The sequence below is a fragment of the Mizuhopecten yessoensis genome, unplaced genomic scaffold (genome assembly GCF_002113885.1).
Source record: "Mizuhopecten yessoensis strain PY_sf001 unplaced genomic scaffold, ASM211388v2 scaffold5409, whole genome shotgun sequence".
Lineage (NCBI taxonomy): Eukaryota > Metazoa > Mollusca > Bivalvia > Pectinida > Pectinidae > Mizuhopecten > Mizuhopecten yessoensis.
In genome coordinates, this window is record NW_018406035.1 from 242,457 (window position 1) to 261,758 (window position 19,302).

At 36.1% G+C, this 19,302-nt stretch overlaps 1 protein-coding gene across 1 annotated transcript in view; it reads right to left on the minus strand.

Moving 5' to 3' along the window:
* LOC110450657 (atrial natriuretic peptide receptor 2-like) overlaps positions 1–19,302 on the minus strand; it is a 48,512-nt gene that overhangs the window by 9,517 nt on the left and 19,693 nt on the right. Inside the window, exons 5-16 of the mRNA XM_021498283.1 lie at positions 9,625–9,731; positions 8,964–9,167; positions 8,134–8,280; positions 5,512–5,699; positions 4,999–5,124; positions 4,487–4,622; positions 4,066–4,190; positions 3,469–3,593; positions 2,264–2,360; positions 1,376–1,531; positions 1,112–1,216; positions 430–501 (exon numbers count right to left, since the gene is read on the minus strand). Of these exons, the coding sequence (XP_021353958.1) occupies positions 430–501; positions 1,112–1,216; positions 1,376–1,531; positions 2,264–2,360; positions 3,469–3,593; positions 4,066–4,190; positions 4,487–4,622; positions 4,999–5,124; positions 5,512–5,699; positions 8,134–8,280; positions 8,964–9,167; positions 9,625–9,731 (1,588 nt within the window). The remainder of the gene's footprint in view (positions 1–429; positions 502–1,111; positions 1,217–1,375; positions 1,532–2,263; positions 2,361–3,468; positions 3,594–4,065; positions 4,191–4,486; positions 4,623–4,998; positions 5,125–5,511; positions 5,700–8,133; positions 8,281–8,963; positions 9,168–9,624; positions 9,732–19,302) is intronic.

The following is a 19,302-nucleotide window of genomic DNA, read 5'->3' on the forward strand; positions in this document are numbered from 1 at the left end:
GTATATTAATTATCAGTTTGTTAATTAAGTATGTATTTATATGTGAGTATATCAATTATTAGTTTGTTAATTAAGTATGTATTTATATGTGAGTATATCAATTATTAGTTTGTAAATTAAGTATGTATTTATATGTGAGTATATAAACTATTACCAGCGATTTCTTTATCTTACTAATAACACTTTGTAACATTTTTGTATTCAGTTACAGTTCTGCTTGTTAAATTTAAGATGCACACAATTTAATTAAAATTTCGCTTCATTGCATGTAACTTATGCATGTATTCAATATGACTTTGCTATTCATCTAAAAACCTTACTTTGACAATCCAAAGTTTAATCCCTTAACCTTTTAGGTCTGACTTCCACCAGCCATTTATAATATATCAGTTATTGTAAGCAATGTTTTAATATTCCGCGTGTACTTACCTCCAGACAATCAGATATTAACGACAATTTGAAGGTCCAATCCAGTTTGATGTCATCGTTTTGTAAAACATCCTGCAAAAAAGACACCAATTGAGACAAAAGTGGCAAATATAGTCATTTTGCCAGGTTACATACTAAACATAATAAAACCAAAAACAGATTTTTGCAAAACATCCGTAGCCTGGGATGAGAGGTCAGAGTATTGTCGTTTCTTTTTGTGTTTGGACCCATAGTGTATTTTATTAATATCCATTATCCGTGTTCCAGATCCATTTTTGAGTCCTACTAGGTGACACTTAGATCGAATGGATCGCCATTACCTAGTGCAAAGGCGATAGCATACAAGAAAGAGAAAGAAATACTGACTCGATTGATCCTAAAGCTAACACAGTCTTCGACGAAACTGGTAATAACTATCACAGGAAATAGACATAAGGTGAAATGAAAAAGAAGTCATATATATGACGTTTAGTAATCAATAAGTAGTGCTTAACAGACCGACCGACCGATCGGTTATTGAGAGCCACAACGACCACACAGGAACCCTAATTAGCGGACCTTTACGTGTTGCAGTACGTAAAGTGGATACATTTGTATCAAAATGATTGCTTCAAGACGGAGTAAGTAAATTGCTGAGGATAACATTGTTCTGTACATGTATGTTATATGCTCTTATACTTACCTGGAGACTGCCTTTGGAACTATACTGGAACAGCACACACACATTCGGGGGGTCAACACAGGCACCAATAAAGGGGTTCACGTTGTCGTGTGTCATATCCTTCATCTACAACAACGAAAGAACGTTTCAAAACCCATTAATAATTGTAACTTTTGCTTAGTTATTGTTACCTGCAATTATTACTTTAAAAGACAACTACACTGAAAGCAAAACAGTAACAGGCAATACAATTAGCTGTTTGCAATGATTACAGAAAGGCCTTACCGCCTGAAGCTCCACGTAGTCCTGCCTGGCCAGCATCACAGTTTGGTTCATGGACATCCGTATAGACACTGTCACTCCCTTGTACTTGCCCGTGCTTATATAAACGCCCTCATTTTCACCGTTATTGGATACAGTAGCCAGACTCAGCTTGCTAAACTGTACAAAGACAAAAAGTAGATCAGTCGCCAATGGTACTTACTTTTCTCGTGCTGCTAGGATTGCTGCAAGACTGAAAGCTGAACAAATCAGCCGGAAGGATTATGTTAACTGAACAACGAGTAGGCCTTGATTGGTATATACAGGTTTCAAATTCTTGCAACAGTAAAGGTCATAGCAAGACCAAGTCCACGAAAGCGGAGGTAGTTGTAAGTGCCACGACACAAGAAAGCCGTATCTGGACATGGGAATGCGAGAAGTCAAATTCCTACTACTTCTCGCTTGACGTTCCCAAATTTAATGGGAGGTTGCAGTAAGGACCGGTTTACCTATAATATATATGACCTTCAGACGAAGTGTAATTGAAATCCCTTTACCAGTTATGACGAAGTAGGATTTTAGATGTATACCTAATATTCCCTATTCTGCCCCAGGGATGTTAACCCTCCGTTTGATACAACACGGAGTCCCATTGACCCAAGGACGCTCAACGCCAAGTTTGGATCTAATTCCTTAATTCTCACCAAATAGAACTACTTTCAAGATTTGCCTTATTTCTTAATAACACCGACCATTTACCCGAATGACCGCATCATCGTTAATAAATGGGTGCTTTACACAAAATTTAAACTGCCGTTTTGGTCAGAAATGATTGTAACAGAAAAGTGGACGGACGGCCTCAGCTTAGTGCCTTTGGACCAGGTGAGCTAATCTAAACAGACCCTTTCATACCATACTACCAGCACCGGCCTGACCCTTGGGTTTGTAAATGTCTTCATATTGTACTTTCCATAGCATTTTCCTTATTTCGCTCTCATAAACGTTCTTTCTGTAAAGAAACCAGAGAGCATTAACAGCAAAATGTAACAGACACAGATTTTACTTAAATTGGAATAAAGACAATGATACATATAACAATAACATTTTATATTACAGCAGTAATAAAAGTGCTGCATTCGCTTGTATGAAGTCTCTCAGCTATATATATATATATGATACATTGATAACCGCACATAGACACATATTTACATCCTTTATAAACATGCTGTATTGTATTCTTACATGTTTACAGTGGTGCAACATATTGGCGACTAAAAGAATTGCAAAAAAAAAGTTTTCCTTAACTTTGTATCAAATCATTTAACATCTGTATGTATTTCATATTTACCTATGCCACAAATATATGAGAACAGCGGACGCCGATACGACTATAAGAGGAAAGATCGTCCCGAAGACCACTGGTAAAGCATCTATGGAAAATGCAAAACTTTATGTCAAGAAAACCACCTAAACGATACAAATGTTGCAGTCAATTTGATTGTTTCGTGATTTGTATGAACACATTATCATTGGATATATGATTACTTTATCAACTGCTTCAGTAATATTGTGATATTGATTGAAAATGAGTATAACACTTTTGAAATATCATTAATATTGAATTTCAATTTTCTTTGAATTACCCAGGCCATCCCCATGTTTGCGGGGGTGGGAGGGGGGGGGGGTGTTAGGCAACAACACCCCTTCCATCCATCCCTCCCCTGACCCAACCCATAGTTCTCGAAAAAAATAGTCCACTGCATGCTTTCGTGAGAGGTGAGTTATATGGGGATCCTCGAAGAATCGGCATCCCCAAGCAGAAGAGAAGAAGCAGTAAAAGCCACCGATTCTGCAGGAATATCTATATTAGTTGCCTCTAACGATAGCATGCAGTTGGATGTAGCAAGTGTTTGCTTTACTCTCATCTGCTGCGGTTGATTGTTCATGCTTCGAGGAAAATTTACGAAAAACAAATAAACACCATGGAGGATATGGACATTGGTCAATATGAATAAATATATAAGTTTGAAATACAGTTATGGCACCAATTATAAGGACTATGCTTGCTTATTGTGTTTACTTACTTCGTGTAATCAAAATCAGAGGTATGTATTTACGTATTAGTTGACTCACTATAAGGCGTAGGGGGACACCCGGTGTTGTCAAACCCGCATACTGGAGTAGATGGGGGCGGCAACCCGTCTTTTGTCAACCAAACAGGTTCTGCCGATAATTGGAAAACCTGTGTAAATATACAGCGGTATGCTTTACTCTTTCACGTTACGTCATTTTCCCATTGGTTTCTATGTTAATTTACCTTTTTAATAGATTTTCATGATTTCGTTTGTTTGTTGTTGTTTTTTTTTATTTACATTCTGCAAAGAAGTATACATTAATTCCGCTCGAAACATTTCATAAAATTATTTGTGAGGGTAGTTTCACTTTTTGTCTCGCATTAAAATTGCTATTGACGTTATTCACATAGTTAGCAATGGCAAAGCCTCATATATCAACGCGAATTAACTCAAAGATGTTAAAATCCTATAAACGGGTAGTTATATGAATATAATTATCAGAAATGCTGTATTTATGATTGTCTAGCTGTACACATTCACCTGAACGGGACCTAAATTGCATTAAGGCAACTTGATTGAGAAAAAGGTTTTTGTAGAATTTTATTTCTAGTGTTATTCGGATTTTACCGATAAACTCACTTCGGTGGCTGTGATGTCGACAGTCGCCAATATACGAGAAACCCCAGACGAGTTCTTCCAGTCAAGGATCCAAAAAATCGTTTCCCGGTCACCATTGTTATCAAAAGCCACAGTACCATCAGGACCTGAAGTTGAAGTCATGTACAGAAAAAAACTATATTTAACAAAAATGTTTGTCAACTCTTAGGAGCTTTATGTAACGAGTCGGAGTTACGAAAAGTATAGCGGTTAGGAGAGAAATGAAATTAGTAATTTTTTCATAATAAAAATACAAACTATCTGGAAATAAATTAAATTACAAGTTGTAGATAAATATATTATCCATGTATGTATCAATAAATATTTTATGCATTTAGGCTGCAATTTAGTTAGGACAGCATTATCTGTAACAGTGTCCTACACAGCGTATTCTTCTACAGACCTGTAAACGTGAGGTTCTGGGTGAACAAGAACATTCCGCGTCCGTCTCTATAATCGAGATTATTCTCTATAGTATGGTTCAGCCACATAAACCAGGTAAAGGCAGCGTCATATACCATCGCCGCCATACTAGAACCCTGAAGAAGGAAGAAAGCCATATCATATGACAAACATTTCTATGATTAATACTTCGTGCTGTAATTTGACATACACTGAGCTTCTATGGGTTAACAATTTATATAAATGTGTAGAGATACGTACTTATGTATTCGTCCTTATGTAAAGGTAAAAATGGGATCGTAGTTTAAATTGTAATGTTTAAAGGAATTATGCCACACATAGCGTACCAAAGCTAAGCTTGTTTGGTATAGGTGTCTCGTCCTATTAAACAGCTACGACCAGTTTAGGCCGTGGTATCAAAAACTATAATCATATAATGTATCTATGTGTTCAATATAAACAAAACAAAATTACTAATTTTTAATTTAACAGCCCCAATTACTTCAAACATACCCCAGACCCGTTATCCGTAGCCTCAGTATTATTCCATGGCTCTTCGTGCATGCGCAAAGGTACTTCAGCTATAAGTCTTTCGACCTGACCTTTCGAAGCATCATCCATCCACTGTGCTTGCAAAATCTATAAATCAAACACAATTATAACGTATTGCAAAGACATTCCAATACATAGCATTTTCCAGTTATTTTTCATTCGTTCCAATGTTTTGACAGTTTCGTTTCTTTTTTTTTAAATGTGAAATGTTTATCCCATTTATTCGACAAACCGCTTTTGTTCTTTTTTACGGCTCAAATGTTATTGCATTTTTGATTATATTGTTTCCAAGAACATCCAAAGCAAGATCAATTGTAATTGCTTCATCTGTAACCAATAGAAATATTTTTGAGCAAACTGAGGAAAAGAGATACTGCTGCTGCAACTTTGTCCTCAACAGCAGCGTGTATTATTAACGTTTTATATCCATCCTGTCGTCTACTATAAAGTACATCTATTTTCGCAGTCGCCTACCTTAATGACGTGTCGGTAGGCCGCTTTAGCATCGTCGTCGCTGCTGTCGCCTTCTTGCCAGGGACTGTACTCTGCACTTCCTGTTATTGCATACGTGTCAATGAACACATATTCCCCGTTGCACATGCCTAGCTGACAGGCGAACACCACAATCTTCCGGAAATACGACCCAGAACACACGGCAATAACTAAAATTCAAAAAGTTCTCTGCGTCATTGCATTCGGTATTTTTATATATGCATAAATGAAAGGCATATATTTTAGAAATATGATATATGGAAAATGCCACAGAGTACCAAACATCTTTCCGATGCATCTGTCTCGATTTCAAATACAGTTAAATCATTTCCAATCCGAAAAAATATTATCTCCCCCAAAATCATCATTTTCGATATAGCGATGCTTTGTCTTTTGTGAATATATTATCCGGCTGCCTTTTTGTCAATGCAGGCATACTCGAAATTCAAAACCAATCGAACTAAATTCCAGTAGAAGTTGGTTGCCGTGGATTCCCAACCCAGTCTGTGTGAAAGACGTTATATACAACATTTGATATAGCGCCCTATATAGCTAACATAAGCCACTATAAAGCGCTTTACAGTACACAGATATACAGTTATATACAGTCAATACGATTAGCATATATATAAGTCAATACAATATTGAGGAATTCGCAGAAGTTAACTACTAGTCCTAAGTCACCTGGTTAATATCTCCCTATGTGTGTATGCCTGTGTGTTTGCTGGAGATGTATTGTGTTCTGTTTGTAGTGGGACCGTGCTTCCAACGGTATCATTTATAGTGCCACTTCACTTGAATGCTACAGCACAGATACCGCAACACCCACCCCAGACCATTTTATACTCCACCTTGGTTGTTGGAGTTGTGTGGGTAGGAGAAAAACACTTTTTCTGCATATTCCATGCGTACGGAGACTTCGGGGATCGAACCCCGGCCGCCTGCTTGGAAGGCCGGAGTGTTAACCACTCGACCGATAGCAAGCCGAGAGAGCATCATGCTGGATATGACAACGGCAAAAGGACAAGGAGTTGAAGTGGCACAACGACACACAGTGAGAACATCACCACTGTGGATCCGCCAACTGTAGGATGTCATGATTTTGAAGGGTCGAAACATTCAGCGACGGTTGGTAATCATCTGAAGATGTCAAAGTTGCGACTGACACTCCCACACCAGATGCAGTGACAGAAACCAGATGCTACAGTTCCGGTATGCACCAACGAAGTCAACGAAGGGGCGACAACACCAGATGTCAGACGAGATTTAGTCTGACCAGATCAAAGCAGACATAAAATTTTCTGTAAGCATTTATATAATAGTTAAGATCGCATTTATATCCATAAAATGACGGGAAACTAATCTCCGATTGGCATGGACACATTCCGGAACGAAGTCGGTAGCATACTTGTATTGTTTTTGTGCATGCCAAACAAGCATATACGCGGTTATAATAATGGGAATCCCAACCAAAAACTAAGAAAGATTCGCAACACTGTAGTACAAACCATACACAGGTGTCATCCCCATAGACCGAATGACAATGTTGTATGTTTTTGTTTTATCATATTTGACCCCCGTGGCATTGAAAGTTGGTTGTAATCCTAGGTACCTTCCGGCCGAACATCATGACTTTGGGTATTGGGGAAATTGAGAATTCAAATATTAAACCTTTTTTTGCCAATAATACTCATGATAACCTTTGACCCTAGCGTTCAAAATTTGCATTTGACCTAAAACTAAGTCATTCAAAAGAATCCTGCACTGCTTCCTGTATCAAAGTTCTAAACCTTATTCCTTTAATTATGTTATTAAATTTTTAAAAACATTTTCGACCCTTCAAACATTTAAACCATGTCAATGTCATACATATAATACAAGTTTGGCCGCTTCCCGTAACCGCTTCAACTGTTATTACTGGGCGACCTGAAAAGAAAACTGTTGCACAGATCTGAACTCTAGGAAATTCGGTATGTTCCAGTTCAAGTAGTGCCTGCACAAAAAGGGTTCCAGTAGTGCCTGCACAAAAAGTGCAAATGTGAAAGAAGCACGTAGTGTTCTTGATTTATTGTTATTTATTTGTCACTAAACTCTGAAACTGTGCATTTTATGCTTTGCTTATTAGTTTGGCCCACTTCAGGTCCACGTAAAATTGTTTATCGCAGAATCGTTTTTGTTCCACCTGATTCATTTGAACCGGGATACCCCAAAACGACCCAAATGACACTCTATCCCTGGTACATGTTGGCCAACTGTAATGATTCGACGTCCTAATTCTTTAAGAAGTCGTTCAACGAAAAGTTGACAGCGGATGACGAACGCAGAACCATACCATAATCTCTCACAGGCACTTAGTAACGGTGTAGCTTTAAACTGTCATGTGTTGACGCATACAATCATAACCCGTCTACAAAAGGTAATAGCTTACCTGAATTTAAAGCTGATCTTCCAATCGAATTCAAGTTATTCATTATTTATGATACTTGTGCTCGATGTGCGTTTCTTCAGATTAGTTTAAAGTAGTTCTGCCCGTAGGGTTTACTTCGATTTAAAAAAAACACAACAATATATTAATTAACTAACATCTCAATAACAAAGACTTACTCCGCACAGTGTCTCGTAGATTAATCAAGGTTTTGATGATATCCTCATCCGTTATAGTGTTCCTGTCGAACTCCGTGTAGGAGGCTATAGATATCTCTGTTTTCTGTAAGGCTTGCGTGATGCTGTTGGTGACGTACAGACAAATTGCTGAAATTCAAAACAATCGCTTGCTTTTTTATACATTTGTACCACAATGAACAACGATACAGTGATAGTAAGGCGACACGGCAACACCAGTGACGTCGTTCTGTTCTGGGTTATATGAAGACGGCTGCCTAGAACAATATCACTGGAAAACATTGGTAACATTATCAACAATTAAGGACCAACGCAAAAATCTTTGTAAAATGTATCATGTTTTATCACAAAGATCATTAGGATGAGAAAAAAACTGTTGCAAAGTTCGTAGATTGTACAATTTGATTATTATTTAAAATGCATTCGTTTAAAATGATAAGCAAATGCAATAATTATATGTATGATAGTAACTGGAGAATCACAATCATGGAGGGTTGTTCTTCTTTTCGTAAAATCTAAGTGTATGTGATGAACGTATGGCCTTGTCGACTTCCTGCCTGTGATGTGTTTCCTTCTTACACATGAACCTCATCAACTGGAATTGCAAATAACTTATATTTCGTTATATCATAGCATCCATTTTCCCAATTCGTTTTAATAAAATGTGCTATTCTGTTGACATGGTGACCATTGGGTAATTCATTAAAACCGCGAAAATAAATGTAAACAATCAAATATTTTATATATTCCTGAATTTATCAATTAACTTAATAAAGAAACACATATAAGGACATTAAGTACAAGCCACTTACCGTAATCTTCTCCAAATATTCCGAGCCTGGTCCATGCAAAATGGTTAAGGAGCACCAGTACGGAGTTACCTGCCTTGTTTGTTGGCCCTTTAGTCCGAACTAACGTCTTGAATAGTTCTTTGTCCGACAAAAGAACGTCTATGGCGGACCAAGAAATGTGTGGAATGTTGTAGTGGGACGTCATATACGCAACTGGGATGTTAGCTTATTAAAAAAATGAAAATATCAAAATGATAACATGAAGCGTTTGAACAAATATTCAGAGAATGCATGAACGATTTTAAGTGGATGTCACATGGAGAAAGCATGTCTTATCGCATAGCATTTTCTGATAAATAGACTGAGTTAAAAATTATTTTAGAAATATTTAATACATTCTCACCGAAGATGTATTTTTAAAAGTGAAATATGTTTGTTATTGGTTAGATTTATTGAAGAGGCCAATGCACACACGTTATTTGTCAATTGAAGAAAAAACGTTCCAATCCCTGTCCACAAATTAGAAAGAATAGCTCCTCATGCTTTAGATTTATGTTTGAATAATGGCCCCGACATTTTGTTTGATAGCATCACTTTTCACTTAACATAAAGTATACTTAAATCAAAAAGAATAAAGTAGAATATGTCATTGACTTTTCAGATGATTTTCATTTGATCTTACCGCGTGAAGATGGATGACCGAAGACCAGATCGACTTTGTCCCGTAGAACCATGTCCACCACCTGGCCGGTCGACTCCACCCCGTCCTCAGAGAAGTAGTTCAGGATTCTATAACGAAATACACATATTGACTTATCTAAATGAAGTGACCAATAGGAATGCAGCATTTGTTCATTTGTCCAGGGTTCAACGCGAGTCAAATGAAGATGGTGTTTATAGATGATTTGGCTGATTTAAAGCGTCATATCACTGAAATGTCATAAGATGAACACGGTAACACATCCGACGCGCGTTTGTGCTATCTTCTACACACCACCCAAATAAGTTTGCTGTCGCTATTGCAACAATTTGGATATTAACATTTCTCTCGGCATTCTTTCTTGTGTACTAGAGCTGGTTTAATCGGAGTTTAATGTTCCCTGGTGCCTTGCTTTACAATACGTTAGCCACATGGGAGACAGCAATGGGTTCAGTCTCCGAACTACGACATATTGAAGTCCTTAAAAATGTCAGTTGTACTTTATCCCTGCTTTACGGTGGCTTGACCGGCTTTCTACCACAATCACCATAAGTTTCCTCACTTCCGACTCATTGAATAAACCCGCTAGCAGTAGGTACATATATTGGGTAACCCTCTAGTTGGCAACACACTGACCATTATTTCATTTGTAAATCGTCTCAAATTGTAAAAGACAAACGATAAACCTAGTGTCTTTATACCGTTTGAAAATTAACTAAATCGAATTAGATGAAAATTTTAACCAACTCCCAGTCGTTAGGGAACCTCTATTTAACTATAATCTAACCAGTCGGACAAATGAAGTAGGTGCCTGCGGCACGGTATGGCATTTCAGCCAGAAAGCACTCCATGTTCGACATCAGATCCAAGCTGCCGCTAGGCCGCAAAAACACCAACATACCACACTCAGCACACATGCATACATTTTATACATGAATGGATTTCCTTAAATGACCTGAGTTGTTAAAAGAACAAAGAATACAAATAAACCAACCAAACCAACCAGGATATGACGCGGATGATTTAAAGTGTAATTATTAATAATAATAATAATAATAATAATAATAATTCGAGGTTCTTATATACCGCTTTATCACAAACTAGTTCGTAGGTCGTCCCAAAGCGGTTCACAAATTATTATCCGTGGTTATAGGGCCTTTGCAACCAGCCAATACCTTTCTCAACTACCTGGGGAGAATACAGCCAGAGCTGCCATTTCGGCGCTAACATCTAGCATTCAACAATTCTAGCACTGCCCAACCACGTACGTATTTACAGCTGAGTAGACTGGAACAAGCGGAGTAAAGTATCTTGCTCAAAGATACAACACCTTGCCGTGCCGTGGTGCGAACACGCAACCCTCCGGTCACGAGCCCGGCGTCCTACCACTGGACTATCACTTGACTACCGTGCCTCTATTCTGTTTTTGACATCCTTAGGACTGTTAGTTTGTTCCTTCACGCATTCAATGTATATCAACTTACATTACTTTTATTTAGTTTGGTACGCAACTCATGACTTTATCGTCTCGGTATTGATGACAAAACTCTGAAATTACGTAAGTGCAAGGGTCATTACAGAAACCTCTGCTTCTGTTTGATATACGGACTGACCTGAGTCACGCTTTCGTATCTGTCTATCTGTTTCTCAATCATGTGCTACATGCAGCAGTCGTTGACTAACGTTGTAACTTTCTCTACAGAAATGCCTTTAATGTACATGAAGCTATCCAGCCCTATTCGTAAGATTATACGTCTCACAAGCCAAGAGAGGTTTTATGGTGGAAAGGAAAATACATACCGAGCTGTTATTACAAATCAACCATAGCCGTCTGTGAGAACTGCCAATTGAATCGTTTAATCCGCCCGCACTCTTGGCAGCAGATTTTTCATTTCAATTCCGATGTCTCTAATTACGAGTTTCCGAAATTTGTTCTTTCAATAAAATGGTATGAATAATCAATTTCATAATTCAACTAACAAAAACGTAAAATCTGAAGAAATGACGTCTTTTGATAAAAAGAATGTTCTTTACTGCTAAAGAAATCAACAAAGGTAGTTTGATTTTCATACCGTGTCTTACATATAGGAACACGATCAAAGTTATCCTCATTTCGTGAGAATAACCTTACTATCACGTTACTAATATTATATAGGCAAACGTGTATTTACCCACCTTCTAGTAACACTATGGCATCACATATCCATTATGGTAAAGGTTAATTGTACATAATCATACATTTAGGGCAAAGAAACTGTGTCAAACAAATTTTTAATAGAATGTAGTTCTCAAAATATTCTCAAAAATATATCAGCTTTTATAATTCAATCACAAAGATTTTCTAATATTGTGCTATAAGTCCTTACCTTGAATTGAAATTAAATTGGTTAAATTTGTCATGTTATGTACATGTCTTCTTTTCCTTCTTGGCAGATATCACTATAAAATACCTTAATTAGCTTAATTTAAGTTAATTTAAACACATATTTTTCCTTCTGTTTCTGCTCTTATGATATAGCTGAAGTATACAAGTGCACATGTACTTTCCCCTGGGCACCACAGATTGGGTATAGCCATACTAGCTACACGAAGTAACTCCTGCTTTAAAAAATGTGCAAACAATCATAATATGTCCTAGAGTTGGTGTGACCCTACCACTAAACTTAATATTTATTTGCTGGAATTGGCTTTTGAACTTCGTTAGTGGATGGCTGATGTGTGACATATGGATTGTGTATGACCTGTTTCTTTTGGGAAAAGAAAGCCAAATCTAACAAATATATATGTTTTGAATATTTCCATAATATATAAGAAAAAAGAGTCGCTATACCTAAGGAAAATATATCTTTTATCAAAACTTGTTTATTACTAGGCCTTAATTATAAGGTTGCTATCTTTACACATCACTAATATATAATCTGCTTTATAGGAGAAACTTCCCCTTTGTGTATCTATAATGTGAATGTTTTTGATATATGTAAACAATGTGTTCACCATCGGATGTAGCTGTAAGGAGAGGACTTATATAGGCAATGCCTAATGTCCAATCCTTTTGACTTCTCCTGTCAATAGTATATGTTGAAATTGAAATTGAATACAATGTAGTTTAGATCGCATTTGTTTCCATAAAATGACAGGAAACTAAACCCCGGTGGGCATGGACAGATTCCGATTGTATTGTTCATGCCAAACAAGCATATATATGCGGTTATACTGATTCGAATCTCAACCGTTTTTAAATTCTGACCCGAAAACTGAAAAAGATTCACAACACTGTCCTACAAACCTTACACAGGTGTCATCCCCCTATACCGAATGACAATGTCGTATGTTTTTATTACGATATCTGACACCCGTGACCTTGAAAGTTGGTTGTAAGTCTATAAAAGGAAAATTTATTATAACACTCCATCCCATGTACCTACTGGCCCAACATCATGACTTTGGGTCTTGAAGAAATTGATGATTTAATTCTTGCCAATAAAGCTCTTGTTAACTTTTGACCCTAGCGTTCAAAATGTCCCTTTGACCTATACATAAGTCATTTTTCAAAAATACTTTCGACCGTTCGAATACGCGGATGATTTTTAAGTGTAATTAATTTTCTGTTTTTGACATCATTGGGACTGTTAGTTTGTTCCTTTATACATTCAATGTAAATCAACTAACATAACTTTTAGTTAGTTTGGTACGCAACGTTGGTATGATGTATGCCTACGCATGACTTTATTGTCTCGGTATATACGACAAAAAACGTCACTGCAAGCTTTTTAATCTGTCTTTCTGTTTCTCAATCATGTGCAACATGCAGCAGTCGTTGACTAACGTTGTAACTTTCTCTACAGAATTGCCTTTAATGTCCATGAAGCTATCCAGCCCTATTCGTGAGATTATACGCCTAACAAGCCAAGAGAGGTTTTATGGTGAAAAGGAAAATACATACCGAAATTTATTCTTTCAATAAAATGGTAAGAATAATCAATTTCATAATTCTACTAACAAAAATACTTCAAATCTGAAGAAATGACGTCTTTTGATAAAAATATGGTTCTTTATTGCTAAAGAAATCAACAAAGGTAGTTTGCCTGTCATACCGTGTCTCACATATAGTTAGTTAGATGTACATCAAAGTAAGATTTCTAGGAAAATATGGATCTGACCGATGTCACTGTACTGCAAAGGCGATAGGTCAGAATCTGTCTGGTGCCGTCTTCAATAAAGGACTTTCATGCTGGAAATTTCCATCAATAGCTGGATGGTGTTTCCGGAGTTGATCCGAATGCATCCGTTGTAAATGGTGATAAAGATATAAAGCATGTTCAATATATCCGGTCATCACATCTCAAATGGAAGACTAATTAAAATGACATTGGTAAAGGTAGAGTTATCCTAGAATCAGATTAACACATTAGAGAGTACGTTATATGTCTTCTTGTGTTCGTATCTAAACAATAAATCATAGATGAATAGCTCGACGAAGCTTGATATAGTACGATTTAGTATAACCGATCAGACAATAATGAATTAGATCCCGACACATGGTGTGTCCTTTGGATTATCTTATAATACTGTAACGGTACCCACCATGGTGTGTCCTTTGGGTTATCCTACAATACTGTAACGGTACCCACCATGGTGTGTCCTTTGGATTATCTTACAATACTGTAACGGTACCCACCATGGTGTGTCCTTTGGATTATCTTACAATACTGTAACGGTACCCACCATGGTGTGTCCTTTGGATTATCTTACAATACTGTAACGGTACCCACCATGGTGTGTCCTTTGGATTATCTTACAATACTGTAACGGTACCCACCATGGTGTGTCCTTTGGATTATCTTACAATACTGTAACGGTACCCACCATGGTGTGTCCTTTGGATTATCTTACAATACTGTAACGGTACCCACCATGGTGTGTCCTTTGGATTATCTTACAATACTGTAACGGTACCCACCATGGTGTGTCCTTTGGATTATCTTACAATACTGTAACGGTACCCACCATGGTGTGTCCTTTGGGTTATCCTACAATACTGTAACGGTACCCACCATGGTGTGTCCTTTGGGTTATCCTACAATACTGTAACGGTACCCACCATGGTGTGTCCTTTGGATTATCTTACAATACTCTAACGGTACCCACCATGGTGTGTCCTTTGGATTATCTTACAATACTGTAACGGTACCCACCATGGTGTGTCCTTTTGATGATCTGACAATATTGACCCAATGACAATGGCTGTTTATCACCCTACAATCCAAAATAAATCACCGTATTATCTATTTTTGACGGAAAATCTTCCATAAAAATAATAATAACTGTCATTTCTTTTTCAAATATCGGGTTTTACAAACTAACAATACTTCTAACGTCGTTAGCTTTAATACTCATTGGGAAATATTGATACAAATCACCTGGTACACAGAAATGTTCCATTATCCAATTCATATTGTATATTATAATGTACAATATTTAGTTTGTTTATCATAATTCTAACTGGCTTAATTAAATGATTAGATTTCAGCATATACTCAGTAAAGCTGGATTCCACCTTAATCGGTTTGATCAATAAATTGATTACAGTATCGAATAGTGATTCTGAGTCAGATTTTTTCCAGTGTTTTTCCCATATCTTGGATTGATTTTAACGTCATGCTTCTGTATACGACACTGTTCTTTCCATGTTAAGTTGTCGATTTTCGATATACTAGCATCATACTACATTTAAATGAGCAACAAAATAAATACGTATTCAAAATTTGAGAAAGATCTGTCATGTACTTTTTGGCAGATTATGATAACAATCTAGAACTTTCAATTTCAAGATGACTGCCTGTCGGCCATCTCTTTTTTTTCTGTCAGCCTCAAAAGGAAACATAGGGCCAACAAAAACTTGCCATTATTTGTTATGCAAATCTTTATCAAATATCTATTTACTGGTAGAATTTGATTTTGAATTTTATGCTGGAACCATTGTAGTTTTGTATCTTTGGTAGTATTGAAGGGTAAAAATAAATTGTATTCCAGTTCAAATATTGGAAGATAGGATTTGTTTTTCCGTTTAATTTCTGATGTATTGACTATGCTATTGTGGTTTTGCTCTGTAAGCGTATCTCCACTGCCTTTTTTACTTTTAAATAGAATATGAGTGTGGAAAGGTTAATAAGGTATAACAATAGTATTGTTATTCAGATATATATATATAAATATTTTAATCACAAATTTAAAGGATGCATACAGACTCTGGTAACTTAAAAACATTTCGATGTTACAGAAAACTTGTCTTTGAATTATTCAATATTTAGAAATGTTCCCCCTCCTTTCATTATGTCCGCTACTGTATTTTCACCTTTTGTATGCCAGTCTTAAAAATATATGTATTAATTCCCTAAAAGTTTAAATTATAACATAAAGGGGAGGTAAGAAGGTTAGTTTTGGTGTTTTTTATATTTAAGTTTTCAAAGAATCTTTCAGCAAATTCTGAAAGACGCTGTATGGCACATATTTCATGTTTAAAAATAGTTTTCCATTCCTTATCACAAGATGCCAATAGTCTTCTTATCAAAGTAGATTTTAAGCTATCGATAAAATTCCCTATATCTAAATGTATCATTTTTAAACCTCCTTTTATATATTGTTTAATTACAGTGCTCCTTTTTACTTTATTAATAGGTCCTTGCCATATAAATGTTTTAATTACAGTTCTGTCTGGATTCGGTATAGTCATAAAGAGGTGAATCATTTTTGAAAGTATTAATGTTTTTAAAACAGTTATTCAACCTATTGGTGTTAGTATTCTCTTTGACCAGTGTAGTAATGATTTATCTAAATTTTGTAAAGCTTTATTATAGTTAAGGCTAGTCATTTCATTTGAGTTGATAGAATAATCTGTTCCGAGTAGGTTAAATTTTGTGATCCCAATTTGATTGTTTACTTACTATTCATATCAATTGTGTTTCGTCACTATTTCAATTTTTTGGGTACCTCATTGCAAGATTTCCTAGAACCATGTAAAATAAGAGATGTGTCGTCTGCAAACTCTGACGAGCTTTTGTTCTTTATTCCCTACTTGGATACCCTTAATTGTTGTATTGTTGGGTTTTTTTACCATAATTTCCAATATTCTGCCTCAAGTAGAAAAAGATATAGTGAAACAGGGTCGCACTGACGACAGTCGCGATCTATAGTGAAAAATTCTAATAACCTACCACTTTATAATATAATGTATTGATCCAATGTCTGATACTCGGTCCAGAAAAAAATAAAAATTGTCTAGAAACTTTTTAAACCAATGACCTGGGAGTGTCATTTTTAGTCACCCCTGGGGGAACCCCATTCGGGAATATCTATTTCGGTTTCAGTGCCAGATTTTGACATCTGTTGCTTTTCGCTAAAAAAGCTTTTGTGTGTTTGTTTCTGTCGGAATAAATCAGGCGCTAATTACAAGCTCTTGGATACATATATCGATTTCCTTTTGTAAACGGGAATAGCATAAAACCTAAAGGCGTTCCAAATTTCACACTGGAATTACAGATAACCTAAAGATGTTCCGAGTAGGAATCAGGTACTTTTGAGGTTCACGAAAAGGGAGGACTGTTATATATAATAAAGAGCTATTGATTGGTTTAGATATTTTATGTCTGACCAACGACGACCGTTGATATTCGCGTATAGTGCGCACTTTTTTTAAAGGAAAAATGAAGTGCCAAGAAAGGGATGAACAAGATACGCAAGAACAATCCAAAACCAGTCTTTGGTCGCGACCATTTGTCGTGAATTTTTCAAGGGTTTTCGGATTTTGTTTTGAAATATGCTCGCAGCAATAAACTGCTAAATTTCGTTGAATAACCCCTGATTGCATATCAAATTGAACTATTACGAAAAGTTGCAGATGTAATATCCATCTTATATAATCAGTACTTTAGTATGTACCCAAGCGGAACACCGGAAGTAACTCTTCACTAATGAAGTGAGTAATGTAATAACCAGCAAGTTTAAGTGATATTGTACGTTGGGCATTGATATGGGGAAACATAACGAAGAATACATCGTAATTAGCACTCTGGGGTAAAAATGCGTTCTTGGGTAAAATCATGTTGAACTATTCAATCTTGACAGTAGGAATGTGGTAAAACGACATGGGGAAAGTGGCGAAGTTTGCAAGTTTGAAGTTTGAAAAATAAATATTAACGGGCTCAAAACAGCCCAATTCATTTATTTTCTTTCTTTTAAGCGTACACACTCTGCCGATATCGGTGTCCTATTCAATCGGATCTGCAGACGATCAGAAAACAACTACTTGGAAAAGTGTATCTTATAACAAAAAAAGAAGATTTATCCGTATATAAGATTGAATCTGTTCTGAAACTGATTGTTGTGAAACCAACATCGTTATATTCCAATTACCTGTTCTGTCCATGCCATGGTGACCTTGTCAGCAGATCTCCCCGTACTCGAGGTGTCAGTCAACACTAACGTTATATTTGCCACATGCTTACTTATTAATTCCATGTGTTGGCATGGCTACCAAGACAGCGTGGATGTATTAACACCTGGCCATTGTTAGACCATTTTGATTGACAGGTGGAAATATATCAATTGTAGCTTAGTCAATGATTAATATGAAAATGATCATAAAGGAGATGGGGTGACTTTCATGTCATTTTGTAATATTTCTAGTTTTCTGTATAATTCATTAGGTCGTATATTAATCAAGTATTCTCTCCAAAAAAGTACCCTATAGAAAACATGTTTGTGTATCTGAAATTATAAAATCTAAAATTGTATTCATTTTGTAGAAATATGATATTACCATCTGATGATCATATGTATATTGATATGTTATTCATTCCTGGTTTCCACTGTATACCAATCCATAACCACTACCCTATTCCCGTAATTGTTCTGTTGTACATACTACTTCATTCTTGTAGCTAGTGTTGAAAAGTCAATTATTAGGCAGGTAACAAATTTACATGAGTGTCACGACACTTGTTTTTGTTTCCTTTTCTGTTCTATAAAACATGTACTTCAATGTATTGTCAAACAAAATTTGAATAAAACAAAGTTTAAACCAAGTTAGTTGTCTATATCAACATCTGCTATACCCGCAGCCAGTTCACTGTAAAGTTTTGTTTTAAATGCTTCTATTTCTTTCAATATTTCATTTTGTTCAGTAATTCCTCTGCTTTTTTCTAGTTGAGGTATTGTTTTGTAAGTAATCTAGACTCCAGACTACAGACGTTTTTGTAGCTTTTTCCCCATACAGTTAACTTTAGACCTAATTAGATGTCCTTTCATTTTTGTTTGTTTGATGGTTTCTAATTCCCTTTTCGTGGTGTAAACTATCAAATTTATTTGCTCAGTTGTCTTCAGATCTTATTTATATTTTACATTTTTTTCTTTTTTTCTTGTAGTGATGCTACTATCAAGATATGGAAAGTTCATGTTTGTTAAGTTGAAATCATTTCGCTTTGAAGTAAGGCGTCTCTATTGGTAATGTTGTAAGTTAAGATCGATGAGAGTGACTAAAGTACATTGTTTGTACTGTTCTTGATTTTAAGCTCTGAAGGGTATATACCATCAATGGGGTGAATTAATTTATTCCTATTCAAAGGCAGCACATGGTTAACTTATCTTAATGTGAAACTGAAT